The 15,107-nt window shown below is 43.8% G+C and overlaps 1 protein-coding gene across 1 annotated transcript in view; it reads right to left on the bottom strand.

Annotated features, from left to right (window-relative positions):
- LOC146984034 (complement C3-like) overlaps window positions 1-3,108 on the bottom strand; it is a 46,155-nt gene extending 43,047 nt beyond the window's left edge. Inside the window, exons 1-3 of the mRNA XM_085780844.1 lie at window positions 2,936-3,108; window positions 1,158-1,353; window positions 854-1,016 (exon numbers count right to left, since the gene is read on the bottom strand). Of these exons, the coding sequence (XP_085636970.1) occupies window positions 854-1,016; window positions 1,158-1,353; window positions 2,936-3,012 (436 nt within the window). The 5' untranslated portion in view covers window positions 3,013-3,108. The remainder of the gene's footprint in view (window positions 1-853; window positions 1,017-1,157; window positions 1,354-2,935) is intronic.
- Window positions 3,109-15,107: the final 11,999 nt, after the last annotated feature.

Here is a 15,107-nt window from a genome sequence, read left to right as displayed (position 1 = left end):
GTGGGTTACATAGGACAATTAAACAAATACATTTACTTTGCGCGAATACAGTCCCAGCCTGTAATCTGTCCCCAACTATGCTGAATGAATGAATCGTGCGCTGAACCAGCCATCTCGCCACAATGTTTGTTAATATGTGATACATTTACGCATCACATATGATCTGTACATTTATAGTATAAAAATGCTTCCTGTTCACAGTGTGGTCAGCACCTGAATGGAGGCGACCCATGGCTCCCCGCCGTGTCGCGCGCTCAGGCCGGTCGCAGCGCACTGCGCTCAGTTCCAAGAGAATTGCCCTCGGAAACCAAAAGAGTCATTATGTGCAAAAAAAAACCTCCGGGACTCGTGTGCACTTCGCACTGCAGCATCTGCAATATCTTAAGACTAAAGCTGATGCTATTTTCTGCACCACTTTGCGCGTGCTTTTCTATCCACCTATCTATTTGCAACACATGGATGGGTTAGTTGTTCATAAATGTGTCTCTGATGCGCACATTACTCTGAGGACTAATTGTTTTCACATTATTAACAGTTTCCCAGCTTCACCTCTAAGTGTCGCCAAAGGAACAATAGCTGTAGAAACGTGCGTACGCCAGCTATGGAGTTGGCGTGGGCCACCGCACTTTTCCACGGTCATTTCACTTTTGATACATCTGAACGTTGGCGTGGAAAATGACGTACGCCACTTTTTTGTGCGTACGCAACATTGATACATGAGGCCCCAGCACTGTAAGGGCTGAAGATGTCTACAGTATTTACATAATGAAAAAAAGTACTTTAGTTCAACTAATATGAATAAAATCAGCACAGTTTCTTCAGTTTTTCAGCACTGATGTAGTCCTGGACTCACCTCTGCTGTTGGGGGTGTACAGAGTCTTGTCAGTCTGGATGAAGATGTAACCAGACTGGAAGGACATTAAGACAACTTTCTCCAGTATCCTGTCAGGAAACTGAGCTTGCAGGTAGACATACTGCTTCACGGTTGGGTCCCTGCTGAATTCTTCTGCAGGGATCTGAGGTCAGACAGAAGAAGAGAGGAGCAGTGTGTGAGCAGCAGGGTGTATGTGATGAGCATTTCTGCATTCCTTATTTCCTGCTTTCTTATTTGAGGTCATGATAGAATGTGAAGGCATAAGTAACAGTGTGTCAGGTACCTGTATTTGTCCAATTCCCTGGAAACGTTCTGCACTGGTAAGGATAAGAGATGTGGATGCCAGCCTTCTACTTTTGGTTGGGTGGTTCATGACATTGATCCTGACCTCCCTGTCTGCGCCGCTGCAGTCTTGACATTCCACAAAGATGTTTTCTATTGTTCCTACACGCAACAGGTTAGGGGCAGACATCACCTTCCTGCACAGCAGTGAGAAAAGACAAAGATTGAGAACACATAGTAGTCACTGTGTACCATCTGCTCTTTGAAATGGATCAAATCTGTAAACCACATATGATAATAATAAATAGTACAGTGTTGTCACTGTTTAGAAACATTTTTTTAATCTCATTATAACAACCCTCTACCTCCTTGGCATCGGTGTGAAAAAAGACAACATGGACTTTAAACTTGGTTAGTTTTTAACTTTTTTAAAAATATTTTTTTTGCTTCATTTGCTTAGGTGCAGAAGCCACCAAACAGTCCATACAGCTCATTATTAAAACATACAAACAGCAAAACCACAAACAACTACCAATCATACAGAACATGACAAGGACACAGAATAAAAATAAAAACAAACAAACAAAAAAACAGCAAGGGAAAGCTTAGAGGACAGAGGTTAAGGCAACCATGTACTGTACATATCCTCAATTCTCCATGATTATGTTATCTTGACTGTGGAACCAAAAGTGTTTTGATCTGCTCTCTTCCCTTTTCCAATACCGCTACATTCATCCGTTTGGCACCATGTATTTTTGCAACTGAAATCTCCAAGTTCAAGATATCCACAACCAATGTGAGCCGTTGTGGGATGTTTAATATATCGGGTTGCTTCCATCTGATGGCTACCATTCTTATCGCTACAGTGATGCCAGCTCAGAGAATGCAGCGGTTGGAAACTGAACTGTAAACTGAATGCTGCTATTTTATAACTGTGATAACATGTTTTTTTATTTATTGTATTTGTACTCCAGGGAACATCTGTAAACGGGACAACAGATGGAAATTAGCCTGTGGCTAAAATCTCTGGCTTGTTTACAATTCTATACGTCTTGTTCATGAACTTGCACTGTCCCACCCAAATAAAACTGAATTGAAACTGAAAGATGACAGTCAGAGTCGTCATTTAACAAAATCAAAGTTGGTGTAAAAGGGAGAGTTTTACCGATAATGGAGGACAACAGAGATAGAACTCATCGCCAAAAGGCGTTGATTTCAGTACAGTCCCACATTATGTGAAAGTATGTACAGTATTGTACAGTATGTACAACTGGGTGAGTGGTTGGGAGAAAACTTGGCCAGCTTTTGTGGAGTGAGATGGGTTCTCAAAACATAATTGTAGTGGATCATCTGGTGGTCTGGATTCCTGGAGGAGAGTCAGATGTTGCACCATACTCTAGACCAGTTAATGTTTGTTTTAAGTCGTTGGGTGAGTTTTAAACTTGATTATTTTGATAAAGATCCAGGACTAGATCAATGCAGCATTTCATCATGATTCTGGACTCTGTTCGCTGAATCCAATGTTAAACATCAACTGGTATAATTCAAAAGACAACATTACCCTCATTTACATAACACAAACTGTAAGAAAAAAGTTTTTTTTATCATGTAAGGCGAAGAAGTAAAATACAACTGACTTTTGTTTTTCATTGATTGAATTGATCTGCAAATTCATACGCTGAAATGGGTTATAAGAGCAAAGAGCCCCTGAGGTTCAGCAGTTTTTTGGCTGTATTGATTAAAACACAAAGAAAGTATAATTAGGTGAGGTCTACTTACAATTCAGATCCATCAGTCTGAGATATCAGGGAGGCAAAGGCCAGAGTGGCCAGGAGCCACAACAGAGTCCTGCTCATCTTCCTCCTGATCTATTCTGCTGTCAATGCAGATGAATGCTCTGTAATTACTCCCCCTTTTATCCTTTCACCTCTCTCAAAAAAACGACACATGATTTCCCAGCAGTAGTTGGGAAACCGTTCAACGTTATCTCTGTCCTGAGAAAACTAAACATTAGAAAATCAATGAGGGTTTGCATGTTTGCCTGATTTCTAAAAGATTTCAGTTCTACTCCTGAAAAAGAGACTTTGCTTGTTGTGTGAAAGGTGAAATTGAGAATGGCAATTGTTGTTCATTTTACTGCACATAAACAATTTACTTTTAAAATGTCCAGTATACAACTTAACTCATTGAGTGCCGCGCTCTTTTCCAAAGTTTTCGTCAAGTGTACCGGCAATTTAGACCATTTTTGATGATTTTTGTAGAGCCACAGCGTATTCTATATTATTGCCACCAACACATATTACGGCTCATTTGATAGGTGAAACTCTATGCTTCAAATGGCCACAAACCGTTTGTTTCTACGTGCCTCCGTTCCTGAGAAAACTCAAGCTAAACATGGCCGGTATTCATCAAAATCCCTGCTTTTTTTTCTAGAAAAGGAGATACTGTATGTGCGGAGGTGAGGGTTGACATTATGTGCGGTTTCCATGAAACTGAAAGTTTGGCTGGCCTTTGCAAATGTATACTCACTGCTTCAACAGGCGTTCCAGGTCCTTGCTGGGGTTCGGGGAGCTCCTGTGTTTCCCAGGAAAAAACAGCCCTCATCATCCATGTCTCCCGATTGCAACCCACTCGTGTTTTTCCGACCTGTTTTACCGGTGAAAGTCACTATAACGGCCACTCGTATCTTCCGACCGGTGAACTCGTACCAGATCGAACTGGTACCATTTCACGGTCGGAAAAATACGAGTTTCCTTGAACGCACCATAACAGTCCTCGTCCCTACGTCGCCACATTCACGGCGTTCCCTGGCTGCACACACAGCCCTGCATGCCGTTCTCTCTCCTCATTGGATAAAAACTGTAGGATACGATAAATGTTTTCTCTTCGGCTCAGAGCAGAGCAGAGTGACTGACAGACCCGTGTTTCAGTCCAAACACTCTATAGAAGTGATTGCTGTCGGAAGATAGAACTATTTAAGACTTATATTAACACAAATATATCACTTACTTCTGCTTTAAGCCACTGTGGGTAAAGACTGGAACAACAGTTATGTCAGGGTGTGGGGAAACGGGACCCAAATGCAGACACAGGGAGGTGCGAAGGTGCGAACTAAAACTATTTATTTCAAAAACCAAACGTAAAACAACACAGGGATCCAAAGCCCAAACAAAGGGAAAAACACAAAGTATCAACTTTGAAAAAGTCAACAGGCCTAAGTCCAGGGGCCTCATTTATAAAACTACGCAGAAAAGATGACTACAGGTGGCGTACGGAGGAAACACAGGAAATGCGTGCGCACAAAAACTTTCAGATTTATAACCGAGTGCACACGCACGTCCTACGCCCAGTAGTCGAGTTGTAAAAAAAATTCAAGGGGGATGGTCAATTTTTTTCACCTTATTAAAAAAAAAGGGGGGGGGGGGGGGGTAGTGTAATTCATGTAAATTATATCATTTATTATTATAAAATTATAAATTATATATAAATATATATGGGACCCTTCTGTGTGGAGTTTGCATGTTCTCCCCGTGCATGCGTGGGTTCTCTCCGGGTACTCCGGCTTCCTCCCACAGTCCAAAGACATGCAGGTTAGGTTCATTGGCGACTCTAAATTGCCCATAGGTGTGAATGAGAGTGTGAATGGTTGTCTGTCCATATATGTTGGCCCTGCGATAGACTGGCCACCTGTCCAGGATGTACCCCGCCTCTCGCCCAAAGTCAGCTGAGATAGGCTCCAGCTCACCCGTGACCCTAGTGCAGGATAAGCGGTATAGAAAATGAATGAATGAATGAATATAAATATATATATTTTATTATTATTATGGAGCTTCTCCACAAGTACCAACTCAGCTGGGCTTTAATTGATTTGCCATCTTTATACAGCACTGTAGGGGGGTCTGGGGGCACTCCCCCCGAAAAAAAAATGTGATTTTTAACACATAAATAAGGCATTCTGGTGTACTCTGAGGAGAAAATAAAGGGAAAAGACAACATTGCTTCAGATAAAACATTTAAAAAAGCCCATTTAGTAGGCCTACTGACTAAGGTTCCTTTCATTGTAATGACAAGAATGGCTAAAGTGTATGAAAGTGAACTCAGAACTGGTCTAGTGTGGAGCTGTGGCTGGAGAGCAAAAACAAAACTCTGCTGAGCAAAAACGTCAGCAGGTCACTTGCAGCACCACGCCGGACCGGACCGGGCCGGTCCACTGACCCACCGGCGGTCTGCCCCTGCTGGCGCGAGTCACCACGATTGCAGAAACTTCTCCCCTTTTCCGTGATTCGGAACCGCTCGGAACGCTATCTATCGCTAGAGTTCAGATTGTCACCTTGGTTACCTGGCTGTTAACCAATAAAACACGGAGGAGGATTCTCGCTTCTACAACACTTCTCTCGTGCCTGTGTTGCATTCACTGTGACCGGGAAATTACAAAACTACCTTCTCAGTTAATGTGTGCTTCTGTTTAACTCCGTCTGAGGAAACATCCTGGACCTGGGCTATAAGAAATGTTCGGGGCTAGAGCCGGGAAGCCCAGGCCAGGCCACAGCCTGAATATAATGATGGTTATGTCCAAAATTAAATCTAAAGGGGGGATGGAGAGGGGGGATGGCATTTTCATAGGGGGGATGATTTTGATCGTTTTTATTTCAGGGGGGATTCCATCCCCCCCCATCCCCCCTCAACTCGACTACTGGCTACGCCTGTTTCCACTTATAAATCACAATCAATTCTAAAGTTGGTGCACGTGAGGAAGCGCTTTTCCCCGCCCACATGGTGCCTATATAAGGTCAGGGGAACACCCTCAATGAATATTCAAAGCTTGAGCAAGGAACAATGGAGCAAGAAAAGAGAGCCAAAAAAAGAAACTTCACACAATGTGAAGTGGAAGCATTGATTGGTGAGGTTGATACACGCAAGAGAGTGTGATTTGGTGGGCATCACTAATGCGAGAAAGGCCCAAGAGTGTGTGGTGGCAAAAAATGTTGCTCCTTCACCAAAGTATTAAAAAAGGATGAGTGGACACGTCAGCTGTCTTTCTTGAGTTTTAATAAAAGGCATTCATGAATGGAGTCACACACACACCCGAACAGGAGTACAGTCAGTGAGTGAGTGAGCTGAAGAAGTTTAGAGACACGCTATCTTATAGTTCAACAAAGCTTTGAACAGACAAAATATATGGCGCCATGCCTGGCTTCACCCCCTGATAGTGAGAGTGGTAAATCTCCACAGGCACTGTGTCAAAGAGATCCTTCAGGTCCTGACCTCGGGCCTGCTCTGTGTGGATATTGCTTCCCCTGATAAGGCCACATAAATTGTCATCATAGGAATGTTCACTCGAATAACATGTTTGTGCCCTAGTCTTAAAGCATATAACATGCTATGCCAAAATTTCCCATTACATTCCACCCTTTTTAGCATTTTTATGCTAAACCAAACAAGAAACAGGAAATTTTTGTACTGAACTACCCCATGACCTTTGGTGCCCTGCCCCGCACCAGCCAAACGCCAGCACCCCCAGTCTCCAACTCGGGAGTTTACAGACCCCAGGCAGAGGACCCCAGGTCACAGGCACAGAAGAGCCAAAACCCCTCCCCTCACTTGACAAGAGGAGGGTAAAAGACTCATCCGTCTAGCTGCACTTAACTTAAGATAAAAGGGGAAAAAACCTCGAATATGATGAGGAAAAAATCCCATAATCAATGCTAAACTAATGTACTCCAAATAATATGCAGAAGACCCAGAATAACACAAAACAAATCAAATCAAACTGTGAGACTAAAACAAAATCATAACACGGTGTAAGCTGATAAATCAACCATCTCCAAAAACCATGATCGTTGTTCAACTATAAGTAGAAATCACTAACATTGATTACACGAGCGTAATTAGACTAATAATAAAAAAAAACAAAATGTAACAGTTCTTTTCACATGTCCTGGCACACACTTCTCCATTCCCTCCGTGACAAGGGTAATGCTTGATTCCCTCTCATACATCAACAGGACATGACAGCTCCAATACAGTTCAGAACAACACGCATAAAAACATAAGTTGCACATCAGTGAGGAATGATTAATGCAAAAATACAAAGTTAAAGCAACTCATCGTCCTCCCCAGAAGGGGGGGAAACCCACTCTACATTCCAGTCCACCACTGATGTCACCAATGGTACGAATAACCAAAAACATGAAACAATCAGAGATATCAAAACTGTGTTTGTGAAATTCAGACTTTCAGTAATCACCGTCATGTCCAGCAGTAGAAACAAAATCACAAGCAATGATAAAATACTACTGTTAAAGATAAGCAAAAACATCAAACCCACACATATAGCAATGCATGAAAACCAAACATGGTGTTTTGTGATTATCCTAAACTGAAAACATAAAAAAAACAACTTTATTGGTTACATCACTCAATGTGAAAAATTATCAACACTGAATATGGAAACTTAAAGGAGCTCATCCTGCAACTCTGTAGTTCTTGTGAGAATGAGAGTGATCCTAAAGTCAATGTTTATGAGAATTGAAACCTGCGACCATATCAGGTCACATCTGAAGATGTCCAAGTTGTCGTCCCACATTACCTGTCGCCATCACAGGTTATCCACGTGCTGATGTACCCAGAGACTGCTCTCTGGGTGTAACAGTGAACAAACTGCGCTTCTCTGAGTAGTAGGATTTGTGGTCCTTTGGGAAAAGTGGAGTTGTTCTCAAAACAACTGTGGAAACACTCCAGGAACAAACCTTCAGCCCCTCGTAACTCACAACAGTTGCGTTGAATCCTCAGCCGTTCCTCTGTCGGGTTGTGAGTTACGAGTGCAGGGCCATTTCTTTCTGGGTAAAAGCAATCATTGCCCCCAGAATTTTAGGAAGAGGTGTTCAACGGCACAGAGTTACCTTTCTCATGTGACAGGCCAGCGCAAGCACGGCAGCTTGCGTAGGTCAGCACCCTTGCAGCTCTCATCACAACGTTGTCCTCCAGCTCGATGTTGTGTTACTCACAGTAACAGCAGATGTCTTCACCAGAATGCAAAGCGTGTGGTGTAGATTTGTGGCCTGGGTGAGGTGAATCTGTCATGACGTTGTTGCTCGTCCTGCGGTTGTAGATGTCCTTCAGTAACAGCACCGACAGCCACGCGGTGATGGAGATAACCAGCAGGAAACTGGTCGCCACCCTTAGGCCGCACCCGAGCTGCTTACAGGGATGTCATGGTCGTTCACCACGATGTAGTCGCCTGACCTGCGGTCACACAGCTCTGTGTCTGCTGGCCCTGTAGGGCAACCTCCACCTGTTGGTAAAATTTATACGAAGAACAAACAACAGGAAAAAACAAACAGACAACAACGAGAATGCACAATACCACATCATTCATCCACACACTGGCCAGTGATTCCATACATACTTCAATCATTCAATCATCAGTCATCCCCCCATTTGACACATGGTTCAACCCATGTGTCACCTTCACACTGGAGGAAAATGTAAACAAGGGAGAAAAAACAGCACAGATTTCCCTCGCCCAGAGACAGTCTTATCAAACGGGTGGCGTCTGCCAGTGTCAGCCACAACTGTGGGGATGGAATCAGGGATGTTAGAGAAAAACAACTGGCACAACATGTGTGAGACAAGAAATAGCCTTGAAGCTACATGTGCAGCTGCATTCGTCCTGGTAAGACCTAAAGAGGGAAGGGGTCAATGCCGTTAATGTGGACTTTAGCACAACAAGGTGTTCGTTTGGCATCAGAATTTCATCTAAAAACACCATCTAATGCTGATCATTTAAGTTCCATTGAAGTTGTCTCCATTCACCCCAATGTGTTCAACATCCTGCTAAAATTAACAATCTACAACAAAAAAAAAAAAACTGAGTAGAGTATCCTTTAACTCTGGCCTGTGGGAGTAAACAGACATTATGATGGCCACATGGTCACGTGGCTTTCCATCTTCAACTGTTGGCAGGAGAGTAACAGGGTTAAAACAGTACTTGTCAGAAATCATAATCCCACCCTTCTCGTCCACAGTTATGGTCCAAGTCATGAGCAGTCAGGTAATCCAAGTGTCGGAGGTTTTTTCTGCTACTATTTTAAAGTCACTGAAAAACTGTCGTCAGCCTCCACAGTCGTCAGTGGTACATCTAAGTGACAGGGTCTGAGCTTTTAGGCCTTTCCCATGAGCAATTGCTGCTAATGGTGCCTAAATTACTGCACAATGAACAACCCATTTTCTGCTTGCTTGCCATGGCCAAAGAAAATCATAATACCTGTTTCTTTAAAAGGTTTGGAAATTCTCCGAATTGAAATTTTCTTTTTGAATGAGAGGGATTTTTCCTCTGCTGTGATCACGTGACCCAAAATGTGACCTCTGTGGCAACAAACTGCAGTTTGGACAGGCTGGCCTAGTGCCCCTGTACAGCCAGGTGGGTGAAAAGAGCCAGAGCAGCTTTAATGCATCTCTCTCTGGTCTCACATGCAATCCAAATACCATCAACATTCTGCAACCAAAACACTCCCCTCTGGCCGCTCCAGAGTCTCCAGTCTGTCCCTCAGAGCACAGTTATGAATCGTTGAAGATTCACACTGACCCTCACGCAAAACGAGCGAACGCATACAGCGTCCCACCAAAAACAACAAGGCAAAACCAAAATTGACTGTCAAACTACATGAAAGCGTTTGAAAGATCAACAACTAAAAAAAGTCATATACTATGTGTTGGAATTCAAAACAAAATAGTGTATGGATTCTGTACCATCGGCGCCATGGCCTGCACAGCAACATTGACAGCCTGCAGGCCCTGCGCAAATCTCCACTCCACAGGCTCGCCCTCAGGTCGAATCTTATGCACCAGAAAAAATGAGGGTTCTCACTGGAGAACCAGCACGTGGCACAATCACACCAGCTTTCAACAAAGCATCATACACAGGCCTAATGCCTTTAACTGCTTCATGTCTGAGAGGATACTGGTTACAACAGGGACAAAACAGTGTGATGTAATTGTTATAACAACAGGCTGATAGTTGTTTTTAATCAGAACTTCATGCTTACTTTTAGCCCAGAGATGACTGAGAACATCTTTTGATTCCGAGATATTTTCAACAGATTTAAACCGTTTCTTGTCTATGTGAAAATTGGGATAGTCAAAAAGAAATATGATCTCATCCTCAACTTCAACATCATTATTCAACAATGTGCAATTTGCCCTCAGGACTTCTTTAAAGTGCACCTCAGGATCAGCTGTAGCCGTCTAGTTTAAGGAAGCATTTAGCTTCTGTACCCAATTATCCAAGTTTGTACATGCAGGATTCACCAATGAGATGTGTGGTTCAGATTGTTGAGGCAATACATTTAACATTATCTCAAAATAACCTATTTGAATTCAGACAATCCCCGCCTAGACTGCAGCGCGGGCATGTGACGTCAAAGTGTGTGTGTGTGTGCTCTGAGCTGCAGCACAACAGAGCAGGGGGAGAGTTACTTTCCCCCGTAACATGATTTGCGTGTCGGGGTGGTGGAAAAGCATTGATAGTTTTCTACCCTTATCTCACTTATACCCCGTCCAGTGTCCAAATCAAAGATAAACCTAACAAACAAATACAATCCTTTTTCATCAATTTAAAAACTGGACTTCTGTCATAACTAAGCAATGAATGTTTGAAAAATTTCCCAAATTAGGAACAAATGCATTTTAGTGGAGCTGTGTATCTTAAAAAAAAATCAAAGAAAAATGTCCCACCCACACCAACTGTCTACTAATACGTGTCGCTGAATTTAAGCTATTTATTATCAAGTTCACAGCTGCTTAACTAGAATCAGTGGCAGTATCAGTGTTACGGCGTGCAGCATGTGTCTGTGTATCAGTGTGTGTTAGTGTTGGTGCTCTCACGTGTTTCCAGCATGCTCCCAGCCGGCTCAGTGTCTCCACTAGATCCGTCCTGACTCCCGCTCCCACCATCTAGTCAATCCTCTGCTTCCATGTGTGTGCGGCAGTCCCGTGCCCAATGTCCTTTCTTCCCGCAACGAAAACAACAGTCTCTGTCTCCACCACCTCGGCCCACTGCTCCGCGCCCGCAGTCACGGCCTCTGTTTTGCCATCTGCGTCTGCGGTATTCGCGGTTGCGTTCATTGTCTGCAGCCAGCGAAGCCATGATTTTCCTTGCTTTTTTATCTGCTGCCCTTTTCTCAGTCCTCAACTTTGTCTCCTTGGCCTTTTTAAAGTCCACTGTCCATGGCCTCAGGTACACTAGTTGTACTTGCCCATCTCCCACGGCCACTTCAATCACGGGCGCCGTCACGTGTCCCTCTGCTCCTGGTTCGGCCGTGGCCGAGTCTGTGATTTTCTTGAAACCCAGGCCCGACCGCGTTGCGGAGCTGAGGTTGTATGGTGGGGGACTCAGACTCAGGTTTCTGAGTGTTTCTTGTAGAGTGGCATATGCGTTTGCCAGATCTGGTGATGTGGTTAAAGATGCAGATGGAGATAATGGCGAGGAGTGGAGTTGTGGAAGCTGAGGTTGAGGGCCAGGTGCAGGCTGAATTTCAGGTGGAGGTGGAGGTGGAGGTTGGTGCTGCTGTGGCTGTGGAGGTGCAGGTGGAGCAGAGTCCAGGTCCGGATCCAGCTTCAGACACCGGGGCACGGTCCTGTTGGAGCCCTGCCTACGCTCTGCTTCATGCATCCACATGTCAAAAGCTTTCCAGTCTATCTCAATTTCCTTTTCTTTTTTATCTTTACTATTTAGTTGCTCTTCCGCCATTATCTGTAATCTCATGTGTAGAAACTCCAGCTGTTTAACGCTGAGGCTTCCTGTTTTTGGAAATTTTAATTCTCTGACCCACAGATCTAATTGGGCTACGGCTTCCTTCCCATAGTTAGTCATCATGTACTTTACATTTGGGGCCTCATAATCTGGTCCCTCGGATGGATTACCTCCAGAGGGTTTGCTATTACCTGCTCCCATGATTATTCTCTCAGACGTTTGCAATTTTACTTAAAAGAAATCAAATTTAGATTTAACTCTTTTACTCACTATTACTCCTTTAATAGTAATAGGAAAAATGTCACTATTAATTATGATTTTGTTTTAAACAGACCAATTTAGGTTACTTTTCTTTTAATTACTAATTAATTTACCATGAAAATAGTAGCCTACTACTAAATTTGGATATTTATTTTATTTTCATTTAACAGATTCCAACTTTAATTTACTCTCTTTTTTTTTTTTTTCAGACAGTCAAAATTGTTAAACCGCCCAAAACAGGCAAACAAATAAACTTCTAAGTCTAGTGGTTTCAAACCACAAGAATAAGGACTTGAACCTTATTTTATTTTATTTTTTTCTCTTACTGCTAAGTCTAGTGGACTTGAACCACAAGAATAAGGACTTGAACCTTATTTTATTTTATTTTTTCCTTTTACCGCTAAATCTAGTGGACTCAAACCACTAGAATAAGATCTTGAACCTTATTATTTCCATGAGGTTTACGGCCCTCAGACCCGAGGATTACGGCCCTCTGACCATCTAGATTCTAAAACCTAGGACAAGCCTGTCCTCTCAAACACCGTGTGTCATCCTTCCGCTGGGAGAGATATGGTGCCCGGCACGTCTGCCGACTCTACTTTTAAATAGTAGGCAGAGAGGCAAACTTTGCGCAATTCGGCCTTTTTCTTTTTTCGAAACTCACCAGAAAGAAGCAGCGAGGTGTTTTCCGTAGCCACCAAGTTCATTGGACCCCAACAGTGAGGGGACTCTCGGTCCTCCAGACGTCAGGCCCTCTTCTCAACCTTCTTTTGTGGGGGAGTTTGAGGTTTTCCAAGAGCCCAAGCCCTTGTCGTGCACACTCTAAGCACCTTTGGTCCAGAACCAAAAAATCCGCTCACAGATGGGGTCCCTTCGTGGTCGCCAGATTGTGGTGGCAAAAAATGTTGCTCCTTCACCAAAGTATTAAAAAAGGATGAGTGGACACGTCAGCTGTCTTTCTTGAGTTTTAATAAAAGGCATTCATGAATGGAGTCACACACACACCCGAACAGGAGTACAGTCAGTGAGTGAGTGAGCTGAAGAAGTTTAGAGACACGCTATCTTATAGTTCAACAAAGCTTTGAACAGACAAAATATATGGCGCCATGCCTGGCTTCACCCCCTGATAGTGAGAGTGGTAAATCTCCACAGGCACTGTGTCAAAGAGATCCTTCAGGTCCTGACCTCGGGCCTGCTCTGTGTGGATATTGCTTCCCCTGATAAGGCCACATAAATTGTCATCATAGGAATGTTCACTCGAATAACATGTTTGTGCCCTAGTCTTAAAGCATATAACATGCTATGCCAAAATTTCCCATTACAAGTGGCAGAGTGTGTGGTGACAGAGGCAGAGGGGGACACAGACGAACCAAATAAAACCAACCTAAAACAACTATGTTCTGTTATTATCTCATATCATATCTCTGCCAATCTAAAAAATAGCTTGCACCGACAATTAAGGCCCCGTCCACACGAATCCGTTTTTTTCGAATCCGGATAAATACTTTATCGGATCGGCCTCGCGTCCACACGAATACGGCATTTTCAGGGGGTGAAAACGGGTCCCAGAGTGGGAAAATTTGAAAACGCCGCCCCAGCGTTTTCGTCTGGACGGCCAATACGGATTTTTTCTGAAACGATGATGTCATGCCCCCCGCCGCTCTACCTGTAACCTGAGACACACACACACACACACACACCGCTGCAGCAGCTCCACAGTCTATGGACGTAACAACAACGGCCGACTAACGTCGCGTCGCTCAGACGCTGCGGCTGAATCGCGCCTGTTTAATTATCACTGATCGTCATATTTACTCTGACACGACTCCCTGTCAACATTTAATCCATGTTTGAGTTTGAATACAGCGGGGGACTTCCCGTCTTCTTCAGCTGTCTTAAGTGTTTGTCTGGCAGCGCTGCAGCGCCACACACGCCTGCAGTATGTACTACAGCGTTTTGGGTCGTTTTCAGGTGATCCGTGTGGACGCAGATATTTCTAAAAACGATGCCGTGTTTACAGAGATTTTTTCAAAACGATTAAGAAAAAGATCAGATTCGGTGAAGCTGCGTATTCGTCTGGATGGGGCCTAAAGGTAACAAATATACTCCTAAAACTATAGGGAATATGGCATTGGGCCAATTTGCCAAAATGTTGAAATATCCCTTTAACAGTTGCTTCCCCTAATTCTGCCTTCTTAATTTTTTTTTCTGCTCTTTCTTTTTCTGATACCCCGATTTATGTTTTTTGGGTGGCATGCTGAAAGCTAGCCTCATTCAATCTGGTCAAACTGACGTTACACTTGTCGCCGGCCGCTGTCTATGGGCGGACTAAACCATTTTACGCCTCCAAGAGGGGGCCAGAATGTCCAATATGTTGGGAGGACTTTGACACGGAGTTCATTCTCTCAGTTGATGTCAGCGCAGGAATTTCACGAGGGCCACAAGGGCCATGGCCCTCATGCCCGTCCGATTTGGCCTTGTGCCCTTGAAAAAAATATCCGCCCTAAGGCCACAGTGGCCTTGATGCCCCACCCGCACTGCCCCGATTGATTTTGCGGTTTTTCCTTTGCCTCTTTCCTATCAACACGGCTTTGACACTTGCGTCTTTGAAGAAAAAACAATGCATAAACCACTCGGGCGGGCTATAACAACAGTTTGATGACCAATCTGATGAAGCCTCTTGGATGAGAGGTGAAACGTCTTCCCAGACTAATAACTAAGTCAAGTTGCTTTCCATTTAACCTCCTTTGAGATACTATGACCTGGACAAATGAGAATATGCACCGGCTTTTTGACGACCAATCCATCACCAGCCAACCAGGTGACTTCATCAAACACCCCCCACCCGCTGAACCAATCATGTGGCTGGAAAAGAGCCAAGCCACAACATGTCAACACGTGCTAAGTGTTTGAGCTGCTACAGCCGTGGGCGTCAGC

This window comes from Trachurus japonicus, chromosome 7, assembly GCF_045865225.1.
Source record: "Trachurus japonicus isolate A0001 chromosome 7, Traja_1.0".
In the NCBI taxonomy this organism is placed as follows: Eukaryota; Metazoa; Chordata; class Actinopteri; order Carangiformes; family Carangidae; genus Trachurus; species Trachurus japonicus.
This window is presented reverse-complemented; position numbering and strand designations above follow the sequence as displayed.